The 13236-nt window shown below is 35.1% G+C and overlaps 2 protein-coding genes across 2 annotated transcripts; both read right to left on the bottom strand.

Moving 5' to 3' along the window:
• On the bottom strand, positions 240-1552 carry LOC109350104 (mitogen-activated protein kinase kinase kinase NPK1-like). The gene has a single exon (XM_019591242.1). It carries the CDS (start codon positions 1439-1441, stop codon positions 389-391), a length of 1053 nt encoding a protein of 350 aa, XP_019446787.1. The 5' UTR covers positions 1442-1552; the 3' UTR covers positions 240-388.
• On the bottom strand, positions 11750-12463 carry LOC109350510. Its single transcript, XM_019591742.1, has one exon. It carries the CDS (start codon positions 12461-12463, stop codon positions 11750-11752), a length of 714 nt encoding a protein of 237 aa, XP_019447287.1.

The raw sequence follows: 13236 nt of genomic DNA, 5'->3' as shown, positions 1-13236 counted from the left end.
ACCGATTTGAGCTAACGAGTCAAATCGAATTATTTGTGAACTTCAACCGAGTTGAAAACATAGCTCATTTCGAACTCGAGTCGAATTTTGAATCAAGCAAATCGTTATCGTGATGAACTGATTTGAGCTCTTATTCCACTCATTTAGAACCCTCGGTCTAAGTTTAAAAAACAACATAAAGATATCAAATTATAAAAATTGGATTATAAAATTAGCCTCTGTACAATAGGCCATTGGCCAGTTAAAACTCTTCCATCAAGTCAGATCATGAATCAGTAATGTAAGTAACTCCTAACTAATTTACAAACTAAAATCAGAATCAAAGAATGTGAATAATCAAAATCTTCAAGATCCTCCATTCCTTCTCTGCCTAACAATAACTCAAGTTTCACCTAACACATGTCCAACCATCTGAATCAGACCAATTCACCGGTCCATGATTTGTCACAATTTCTTGGAGGCGATCGGCCGGGGAATAAAAATTAGACAAACAAGATGAACCATAATTCCATTCACTACCCTCTCTTAATTCAGATGAACACATAACTGAAACAGTGGTGTTAGAAACCCAATCAGGGAAATCAAATTGGCTTCTTGGTGATGACTTTTTCTCATTAACACACTCCAATGCAGCACTTCCATCAGCAACAAATGGATGCTTCAAAAGCATCTCAGCCGTCCATCTTTTTCTCGGATCCTTAATAAAACACTTTGTAAGAAAATCCTTACCTTCTTGCGATAAGTCATGAGGAATCTCAGGCAATTCTTCTCCAACCGCGATGCGAGCGAACAATGACCATATATTTGACAAATTCTTAATGTTCCACGCTGGTTTCCCTGTAACCATTTCCACCACGGCACAACCTAGAGCCCATATATCCGCGGGTGATTCATACTCATTGTCATTAACAGTTTCCGGTGACATAAACATAGGAGTTCCCCTGCATTCAAACAATGTTTTGCTCTGTTTTTCCCCTGTTTCCTTCGACAGTCCAAAATCAGCAATCTTAATATCTCCTCCCTTGAATACGAGAATGTTTTGCAGCTTTATATCGCAATGAACATACCCATTTTGATGAATATGAATTAGACCCTCGATTATAGACCTCGTGCAACCACGAACCACGGCCTCGGAGAACCTTCCACCGTGAAGTTTGAGCTGATCGTAGAGGCTCCCACCAGAGGCATACTCGAGGAACAAGTTGTAGTACTCGGAACCATTCTCAAAGCTATAATTATCTCCTAAACAACGAATTATTTTGGGACAAGAACCTATGCAATCAAGGATTTGTTTCTCGTTCTTTAGCAAAGAAGAGGTTGAAACTTCACAGGATTTCACCGCAGTTGGAGAAGAAAACTGAGTTGAATTGGTTTTTGGAATTGCTAAATTCACTGTAGTAAAGCTTCCTCTACCAATTGATTCACCTCGAATCCAATCCATTGTAGCAATAAGAAAAGATATTATGAGATGAATGAAACTGTGTTTGATGTTTTGTTTTGCTTTGTAGAGAAGAAGAAAAATTCAAGTAGAGAAGAAAAAACTAACTGTGATTTTGAAGTCTGAGAAAGGTTCTCCTTATATAATATATGAGGGGAAATGTAGTTGATATTGATGATACAAAAATCTTGGTAAATTAAGAATTTTTATTTTTCAAGAAAAAAATATACAAGTTGGAAACTAAATAGATGTTCATGGAATGATTAATAAGCACGTGATTGATGAGGATATATTTTATGAAAGGTGTTTTCCTCATTTGGCTTAGGGTGAATTAGCATATCTTAACTTCGGAACGTGGAGGATGAGGTGAACGCTTTTGAAAGATCTTTTACACATATCATGCTAGTTGGATAGTGATTTTTTTTGTATAACAGAAAAAAAACAAAATGCATTCCTCCCAATTTCTCCTTAACTATTATTCTTAAAAATTGAATACTTTATTTTTTAGTTATTCTAAAAATTTAGTGGGTCTTATATTATTAGATTAACTAACGTCTCGTTCACAGTTAGATAATGATTTACTAAAATAAAATATAAGAATATAATATATACGTCTTGTAAGTGTAAATATTTTATACTTATTTAATACATTATGCATCATTCATTTGTATTATTTTGTTGGAAGAATTAATTCTTATTAAAAAATAAATGGTGAATGATGCATTGACTCTGTATAAAATTATTATATTACCGGTGAATACATTTTCCACAAAAAATAAATATTAAAATATGTTAAATTGATAAGACCTGGGCATTTTCACATGGTAAACAATGATGTCTAATTACGTATAATCCGCGTAAGACGTTTATTTCATAGTATCTTAGTATATGTTTGGTCATTAATAATTACATCAGAGGCGTGTCTTGGCATATTTGGTCATGATTTTGTTTTGGGCAAGAAATTATGAGCATGGTTCCTCGCAATAGTCACTGCTACGAATCGATGTGACTTAATCCTATTTTGTTTAAAATTGATTATTGGCTAACTCTAATCTGAAAAATAAAATTGCTTGTATTCGGATATTCCTAGCATCTATTGGAATATGATTCGATTGGTTTTTCACTCGTTTTATTGCTTTTTCCAACCGTTGTGGTTGACTGATAAGAAGCTACATAAAGTGGATAAGGAAAAAAAATTGGTATAAGAGTATATTTCTTCTACATGATAAGGAACTCGTCATTTTCAAATGTGTGACTGTCTCTTTCAATAAGTGTTGATCTCAATTGTCATGTTTTTAACCTTTAACTTCATACGATATTTAATGACCTAATTGAATTTTATACCACCACTTAATTAATATTTCTAAATTCAGTCAATAATCTACTTATAAAGTCATTTTTATACATTAACTTTACTATGAGACTTTTTGGGGAGTAACTAATTAATGTTATATCATTAAATCTTTATTTAAGTGTGAGATGTTTATAACTATTAATTGTTAAAAGTATGATTCAAAATTTAGTTAAGTTAGTTAAGGGTTTCTATAAATAGTAAATCCTAACTATCACTTTGAAAAAACACAAAATAATATAAACTCATTGATATTCACTCCTCTCACCATCATTTTTCCTCTGCATAATTTCCTGCAAAATCTTCACTATTTTCATCACCTTTCCTCTATCTGCATTCTTCTCCGTCTTTCATTCATTCATTATGTTTTCATTCTTGTTCATTCCATTCATTATTCTTTGTTCCAACAAAATTGGTATCAGAGCAAGGTTCAAGGATCCAAGAATACACTTTCATCATAATCAATCATTTTCGAAAATCATGGGACAAAATAGTGGAAATTTCCCAAAAATATTCCAGTTCTTGGTGGCAAGAATTAGAACCAATGAAGAGTGCAAATGAAGGCACTAATGGGGTATCAAGATGTAGATGAAATTGTTGAACAAGGTTTTCCAATTCTTGCTGAAGGTGCAACAGAAGAACAAAGGAAGGTGCATAAGGAGAACAAGAAGAGGGATTGCAAGGCAATGTTCCTCCTACATCAGTGTGTGGATGAAGCACACTTTGAGAAGATTTCTGGTGCTGCAAATTCGAAGGAGGCATAACAGATTTTTGAAGCTTGCAATCAAGGAGCAGAACAATTAAAGAAAGTGAGATTGCAAACTTTAAGAAGACAATATGAATTGATGCAGATGGATGCAAATGAGAAGGTGGCTCAAATCTTTAACAGAATTTTCACTCATACAAATTCGATGAAACCTTGTGGAGAGAAGATTTCTGATCAGTCCATTGTTGAGAAGATCCTTCACACTTTAACTCCAAATTTTGACCATATTGTAGTGGTAATTGAGGAGTCCAAAAGACTAGAAGAAATGAAGGCAGAAGATCTTCAAGGTTCTCTTGAGGCGAGCAAAGGCTCATGGAAAGATCTATAGAAAGACCTATTGAGCAGGCCTTATAAGCTCACGCAAGTAGAAGGAGCTTTGGTGGAAGAAATGGACTTCGAGGTAGAAGTAGAGGAAGAGATTTCAGAGGTGGAAATTTCAAGAATTCACAACAAAGAGATCAAGAAAGAATGGAAATTGATAAATCAGAAGGCCTAATCAAGATAGGGGGATTCAATCAATGGAGAGGAGGTAGAAAGGCAATGGATATGAAGAAGATAAAGTGCTTCAATTGTGGCAAAATTGGTCACTTCTCAAATGAATGGAAAGCCTCACCTAGCCAAAGTAATAATAGAAGCAGACAACACAATGAAGCACATATGGCAAAAGAAGAGGTTGAGACAGAAAATTATGATCAACCTTTCTTGCTCATGATGGTTACAAGTCAAGTTAGCAAGAACAATGATATATGGTATATAGATTCTGGTTGCTCAAGCCATATGACTGGACACAGAGATTGGTTGGTTAATTTTGATGAAAAGAGAAATAGCAGTGTTAGATTTGCTGACAATAGGGTCATTCAAGCTGAAGGCACTAGTGATGTTTTGATCAAGAGAAAGGATGACAAGCATGCCATGATCACTGATGTGTTGTATGTGCCAAACATGAAAAAAAAAACTTAATTAGTATGGGACAACTATTGGAGAAAGGATTTTCCATGGAACTACTCAATGGATTCTTGGAAATCTATGATCAGAAGAAAAAACTATACATGAGGGCAGCTATGGCTTTAAACAAAACATTCCAAATCAGTTTGGCAACAGTGGAATCTCAGTGCCTATCTGCTATGACACTATCAGAGGATTCTTGGCTTTGGCATCTAAGATTTGGGCACTTGAACTTTAGAGATTTGAGTATGTTGAAAACTAGAGACATGGTTCTAGGACTGCCCTCAATAGATCTTCCAAGGAAGGTGTATGATAATTGCCTTATTAGCAAGCAGCCAAGAAATTCTTTCAGCTCAACACTGCCTCAAGAGGAAATGACTTGTTTCATATAATCTACTATGATGTTTGTGGACCATTTGATGTTCTATCACTAGGAAGCAACAAGTACTTTGTATCATTCATAGATGACTTGAGCAGAAACTTGTGGATTTATCTAATCAAACTCAAGAGTGAAGTCTTCTCAATCTTTAAGGACTTCAAGAGATTGGCAGAAAATCAATTTCGGAGGAGCATAAAGATCCTTAGAACAGATGGTGGTGGTGAGTACACATCAAGGGAGTTTGTTGAATTCTGCAAGGAGCAAGGAATTGAACATGAGGTAACTGCTCCATACACACCTCAACACAATGGAATTGCAGAAAGAAGGAATAGAATAATCATTAACATGGTTAGGAGTATGTTGAAGACCAAGAATCTTCCACACAGTTTTTGGGGAGAAGCAACCACCACTGCTGCATTTGTTTTGAACAAATGTCCTACAAAAGAAGTTGAATTCAGTAGTGTCAGAAGAAGCTTGGTCGGCAGTAATACCTTCTGTGAAACATCTAAGGATATTTGGCCTACTTTGATATAGTCATATCCCAGATCAAAGAAGAAAGAAGCTAGATAACAAGAGTGAACCAATGATCTTCATTGGATATAATCCTATTAGTTCATATAGATTGTACAATCCTACAAACCAGCAAGTTGTATTCAGTAGAGATGTGCACTGTGATGAATCTGAATCATGGAAATGGTCTCAAGACAACACTATTCCTATGGCTAGTCTGCATCAAGATTGGGAGAATGATGAATTAATGAGAGAAGAAGAACAGATAGATGCATAAAGTCATATGCAACAAGGAATTAATGAAAGACCAAGAAAACAAAGGAATGCTCCATCTAGACTCGGAGACTTTCACCTCTATTCTGATGGGGCTATCAATACAGATGGAGATTTGGTTTAACACATGGCTCTACTAGCTGATGTTGAGCCAGTGAGCTTTGAAGAAGCAATTTCTAGCAATATTTGGAGAGATGATATGCTAGAAGAGATCAAGTCAATAGAGAAGAATGACACATGAGAATTGGTGACCCTTCGAGATCAGAAAACTCCTATAGATGTCAAATGGATCTTCAAGGTCAAGTTAAAACTTGATGGCTTTATAGCAAAGCATAAAGCAAGGCTTGTGGCCAATGAGTTTATGCAAAAAGAAGGACTGGACTACTCTGAAGTCTTTGCACTAGTGGCTAGATTAGAAACTGTGAGACTTATTGTGGCCTTAGCTAGTTGGAAGAAATAGAGGTTGTGTCAATTGGATGTCAAATCAGCCTTTCTCATTGGTCCACTAGAGGAAGTGGTGTTTATGTCTTAAACCCCTATTCTCATCATTAAAGGAAATGGGAATAAAGTGCTAAGACTCAAGAAAGCACTTTATAGATGAAGACAAGCACCTAGAGCATGAAATAAGAGGATTGACAAATTTCTACATGACTCTGGTTTTCAGAAATGCACAGTTGAGTATGGTGTGTACATATCAAGCCTATGGACCAAAATCATGGTGCCTTATTCATCTGCCTATATGTCGATGATCTTCTAATTACAGGTAGTAGCTCAAGAGGAATTGAAAAGTAGAAGGAAAGCCTAAAGGGTGAGTTTGAAATGACAGATTTAGGAAGATTGTCATACTTCCTTGATCTGGAATTTCAACACACCAAGAGAGGATTATTCATGCACCAAAAGAAGTACATGCTTGAGGTGTTGAACAAGTTCAATATGATGAATTGCAATGCCTCATAAACTCCTGCGGAGATGAATTTGAAATTGGATAATTGTGAGGAAGAAGCAGGTGTGGATGCAACACTATTTAGGCAGATTGTGAGAAGTTTGAGGTATATTTGTCACTCTAGACCAGAAATATCATTCAATGTAGGTGTGATCAATAGGTTCATGAGTGATACAAGACTCTCTCACATGGTTGCAGCCAAAAGAATTCTGAGATATCTAAGGGGAACACTTGACTATGGCATTGTTTTTCCTCATCAAAATGAGAAGATTAGCTCACAACTCATGACCTATTTTGAATATGATTGGTGTGGAGATATACTAGATAGAAAGAGCACAATGGGATATGTGCTCACAAGGAAGATGGAAGGTTAAGTTTCAGTATAAGCACAATAAGAGTTTCCAAAATTCGAGAATCATGAGAGCCTGAACTGAAAGCATCTTTCACCATCCACCAAATATCCTTACCAACAATCTGCCAATATTTCTTGAAGAAGTAAGGTTGAAAACCATATGGACATGGAGTTTTAAAGGTTTTCATTGACATAACCACCTTAGTATTTTCTTCAATGGTGACTGGAGCAATCAAATTAAGAATCCCATCTTGAGATAAACAAGGAGTACTCACTGAACAACCCCCATGATCAACCAAGCTACTAACGCATAATAAATGCTAGAAATAATGATTAGCTTCCTCTTTTAACTGAACAGGGTTAGAGTGCCATAAACCATCCTCAAGAAATAGACCATGGATCTTATTTATCTTCCTCTGCACAATAGTCTGAGCATGAAAAAAATTAGTATTTCTATCACCAAATTTCACTCATTGTTTACGAGATTTTTGAAACCAAAGCATATCCTCTTGCCTCAAAATTGAGTTATAATCCCGCCTTAATTGAGCCTCTAGCCGCAAGAGTTCACAATCATCCCTCACATCTAAACTGAGTTTCACACCCCTGATTCTAGCTTCTAATCTTCTTTTCCTTCTGAAAATGGTCCCAAAACATGTTTTTTAAAGAGCAAGGAATCATCTCTAACTTTCTCAAGACCATCGATCACACCCTTCTTGCTATACGACCATGCCTGAGACACAACATCTAAAAACCTAAGATGAGAAGACCAAGCAACCTGGAAATGAAAAGGCCGATTAGATAACTCTAAACAGCCAATACCACCACAACAAACCATAAGAGGGCAATGATCCGAGTTAAGTTGCGGAAGGTTGTCTACATAGGCATCAACAAACTCCCTAGGCCAACTACAATCCGAAAGAACTCAATCAAGAGGATTAGCAATACTACGATCACCCTGAATTCTTCGAAACCAAGTAAACTTACTACCAGAAACCCCCAGGTCTATCAAAACACAAAGTTCCAAGCAATGAGAGAATTGTGTGGCCCTTGAAGGAATGAAATTCCCACCACGAACTGCAAACGGCAAAAGAATTTCATTAAAATCTCCTTAAAGCAGCCAAAGAATTGACATGGATTTTTGAAGATTCACAAGGTGCTCCCAGAGAGTATCCCTCACAAATGGAGAAGGATTAGGATAAATGGCTGTAGACATCCACTCACGTGGTCCATTGGAGAACTTAATGGACAAAGCTTACAGAAAGGAATCAATAACCGACATCGTGAAGGAGCAACCAACTGAAATTTGAACACGAATACCACCGACCTAACTAGAAGCTTCAACAATATCACAAGCTTGGAAGCCCAATCCACTCCAGAAAACCTCAGCATCCTTGAATTGACAATGAGTCTTAATAAGGATGACCACAGAAGGTTGAAACTTTCTAACCAAATCTCTAGCATGTCGGCGACCATTCCTATTCATGGAACCATGAATATTCCTAGACAAATAATAAGGTCCTGAAATTCAATCATCATAAAAGAACCTATATACCCGACTCTCCAAGGACAAGACATGAAATTAGAAATCCATGGAGGTTTTGTTAGACTGCTGCATGAACTCATGTGCATTAGCAGTATACACTTGAGCCATCATAGAATCATCCATGTCCTTATCAACAATGGTAAACTTTCCATCCTTAAACATAAATTTCTGTGGTGGATAACTAGAATCCTTCTTTGTCATTCCTGTTGGAGGAGAAGATTCATCCGCCATGATTTCCTCATCATCCTCGATGATGTGGCTGTTGGGACCCGTATCTGTGTTACCTTTTGATTGAATCCCTCATTCGAGCCCAATAAATTCTTGTCCGGATTATTAGAACCTGGTAAAATCTCCAATGGATTTGTGGAGCGGGAGTTATTATCTAATTGAAGAACATTAGAAGTGCCTTTTAATTCTCGCATAGGAACATCCGAAAGGAGGTAATGAGAGTTAGAAAATCCAGAATTCCACATTAAAGTATTACTCGAATTCTTAGGAGAATTAAATCCCTTGGTGTTTGCACTTTGAACCGAAATAATAGGCTTATGATGGCTTCTCGAGTTTTTTTGTTGGGAGTTAAATTCCTAGAATTGGAATTAACAATTTGCATCGACTTCTACTCTTTAGGAACCACCTCACCTGATTTTGAATTATTAGGCATTAAAATATCCACATTTTGCCATTTTTTGATATCCCTGGAGTTAATGTTAACACCTGAAGTAGCGCACGTGGACCCACCAGAATGCACCGAATCCAGCCCCACTTCCCACGTGAATGTGTTTGATGCAACCTCCTTCTCCATATTTCCACCTAGCCTTTGTATGTTGTGATTACCCTTTAATGTTATGGTTTTCAAGTTTTTAGGATTCCTCTTCTTCCTGGTTGCCACTATCCAATCATCATGAGGCTTAGCAACCTCCGAATCAATGCTTTCTGTTTCCGAGGAATGAATATTAAAGTTACTAGAATCCTCTCCACTTGTCTCCACCATTGTTTGTAACTAGCAGCCCTATTTAGGAGGCGACATGTTATTACTTAGAGGACTCAATGTGTTTGATGGATGTCGTTACCCTTCATTCATGGACGCGACGAGAATAATGCAAATAAATGCAATGAAGTCGTTATCGATGATTTTTTAGAGGGAAAACATGAAAACCCAATTTTAAAGAATAAGGTTTGATCTGCTCACATAGAAATATTAAGTTCGGAAGTCAGTTACGGATGAAGGAAGGTGTTAGGCACCTCATACCGCTCGTTATAAAACGGTACCTAAATCGAACATGTGGATATTCTTTCAAAATATTAATTTCACCATCACATTATTACACAAAAAGAAAGACACATTTTTATTTTATTTTTTGTGTCTAACAAGGAAATACTTGCTCCTACGTATCTCTAACTGTAATAGAGAAATCAAGGTTATGTAGTTATTCCAAAAATTAGTTGAACGGTTGATGTATTTTTATTTTATTTAATTTTTTTTATAAAGTTAACAAGGCGAGATAGCGTGACAATGCACTAATTCTATAGTGCATTACCCATCCTTGCTTTAGGCATCACAGAATAGAGCGATAATGAACTAATCCTATAATACACTGTTTCTCATTGCTTTTGTTAAATTATTTTAAAAATAACAAGACAATGTAACGCGACATGAAACTAGTTCTATAGTGAACTACCTCTTCTTGCTTCATACAACATAAAGTAACACGACATGAAACTAGTCCTATAGTGCACCATTTTACATCGTTTTTATTAAATTGTTTTCAAAATAACAATATGAGATAACACAACATGGAACTAGTCCAATTGTGCACTATATCTCCTTGCTTCATACAAAATTTACACGATAAGGAACTAGTCCTATAATGCACTACTTTACCTTTCTTTTAGTAAATTATTTTAAAAATAACAAGATGGGTTAATGCGACAAGGAACTAGTCCTTAGTGCATTACATGTCTATGCTTTAAACAACATAAAGTAACACGACAAACAACTAGTCCTATATTGTACTATTTTATATTGTTTTCATTAAATTATTATTTTAAAAATAAGAAGATGAGGTAACACGACAAAGAACTAGTCTTAGTGCACTACCTCTCCTTGTTTTAGACAACATAAAGTAACGCCAAAAGAAACTAGTCATATTTTGCATTACTTTACATTGTTTTTAATTTTATTTAAAAAATATCAACACAATGTAACACGACAATGCACAAGGCCTATAATAAGCTACATTACCTTGTTTTTGAAAATTATTTAGAAAAAATATGACAAGCTAAAGTAACATGACAAGATACAAAACCTATAGTGCACCACTTTACCATGCTTTAAACAACATAAAGTAGTACGACAATGTACTAGTCTATGGTGCACTATTTTACCTTGTTTTTTAAAATTGTTATTTTTATTTCATTTTTATGTTATAAAAAAGAAGTTTGGAAGCAATAAAGAGAAAACAAAAAAGAAAATAATATAAAAAATAAAACACATAAAATTGTAAAATAAAATAAATAAAAAGGATTCGAGTTAGGGTTGTAGGATGCCACCCTCACCCACGGCTTGGACTAAAGGTGACAGCTCGCTTAGGAGGCACGAACTTGCACCACCGACAAACCCTAAACCCTAAACCCTAAACCCACGTCCCTACTCTAGGGACGTGTTTTGCCCTTTTTCTTTATTCGATTTAGGTAACTTAAGAAATCAAATACTTGGTTACTACATGGAATTGATACAAATGGATTTAAGCAACAATACCACAATGACAAAGTGAGCAAAAATAATAAGAAGTAATAGAAGAAAAACATGTTTTTGTTACTTTGTTGGTGAAGAGAGGATGAGAAGACCATTATTGTATTATTATAACCTCTTTTTTCTTTTTCGAATGATTAATGCACCCCTTTACTTTTTTCTCTTTTTAGATTTAAGATTGCCTCTCTTTTTTAAATAATTCTAAGTGTGACAGATTGGTGCTAAAATTAGGCTCATAAAGGGAGAGTATATTAGGGTTGCTGAATGAGCCACGAACAAGCCCAACTGCCTCAATCTTTTAATTTTTATTCATCCTTTATTTATTTTTATTATTTTATTTTAAAGTAGTTTTATCCACAGTCAAAATTGAGTGTTTCAAATGGATTATTGCAATTACGGATAACATGGCCATAACCACAAAAGCCATAAAGAATATAAAGTCTTTCATACACAACCTTATGCCAATGCCCTTGGATACAAATTTTACTAATTACATGTTAACTAAGATCTATCTCCAAACAAATGCGGGCAAATCTACCTCTAGCAAACTTCAAAGTATTATTATCAATTTTGACTAGACGTCCAAATAGTATAGACAATGGGTAAAAGAAAATATTTATCATGAAAAACATGTTCAAACGAGTAAATTTGATCCAAACAAGCGTCTTTGTTACAATAGTTGTTGTAGAATCAAATTTTGAGGTCCATTTTGAAATAGCTACATAATGATCAAAGATCATCCAAGGTCCTCCTTCCATGACCTTATTTCTACTAGGAGCGAAATCAAATTTTACCATAAAGAAACCATTATCAATGTCCATCAACTCGAAATTTCCTGATAGCTTCCACACAACTTTTAGTTTGTCACGCATAATCTTAAACCCTTGTTTCTTACCAATCAAAGTAACAATTAGAACATTCCGCCATTCCAGACTATAAGCTTGAATTATATTTTTACCAAAAGTAATCGTAGGAGGTAAACGATTACCTCCAATCACGTCCAAATAGGCTAGTCCTTTGGCAAGAAGATCCACCTCCTCTCTAACCGGTAGAGGATGTCTATCCTCCAGGACTTTATCTGTAAAGGAAACCTTCATACAATCCGTGTTCATCTCCATCACCATGTCAGGAGGTTTATCCGGGGGGCGAGCTTCTACACTAGAGGCATGAGCCGTGAAATTGCGTCCATAGAACTCTCCATGACTCTCCATGCAAAAAGAGAATAAAGAGTTGTTCTATTACGATAGAGTTTTAATGTTGCATTGATACTATAAAATGATTTTTATTTATGTAAAATAAAAACAGTCTAAAAGATGGTTTATAAATATGAACAAATGAAGTTAATTAGTGTATATGAAAACCGACTTTAAGCTTAAATTTGATAACTTGGTATTTGACAAATTTAATAAGTGCCCCAAGTGAAATATCAAGAAAGAGGAAAAAGTACTATTTTAAAAATGATGTTTTTACATTTCTAGAAGCTTTCGACATAGTTTTCAAAAAATATTTATTTTTATTTATTTATTAAAATCTTATTAGAAAACTTATATTAACATACAATAAAGCAATGTTATGAAACCCGAGTCAAACATCAAACTGGAAGAGGTCTCATAGAGGTTCTAACTAGTTTAACCGCCCGGTTGAACCGGACAATAAAATAATATTATATACAATTATATATTAAATATAATAAATTAAAATAAGTGAATAATAAATTTATCAATATCATATTTTACACAATATATACACATATAAGTCAAAATAAAAGTGTACCAAATAAGTTTAACCTTTGCCTTTTTATAAGTTACCATCAAAACCTTAGGATGCAAGGATAGCCCACTACGCCAAAATAACAAAACAAAAACGCTTAAAATTGTCATTTAACATCGTTTTTGTGGCGCTTTCTATGTGAGCGTAGTAGTAAATAAAGTTATATTCAACAATGTTTTTTGTAGCGCTGTAGAAAGTAGACATTTAACAGCGT

Source organism: Lupinus angustifolius, chromosome LG06 (assembly GCF_001865875.1).
Source record: "Lupinus angustifolius cultivar Tanjil chromosome LG06, LupAngTanjil_v1.0, whole genome shotgun sequence".
In the NCBI taxonomy this organism is placed as follows: domain Eukaryota; kingdom Viridiplantae; phylum Streptophyta; class Magnoliopsida; order Fabales; family Fabaceae; genus Lupinus; species Lupinus angustifolius.
Note: the sequence above shows the minus strand (reverse complement) of the source record. Positions and strands in the feature narration are given on the sequence as shown.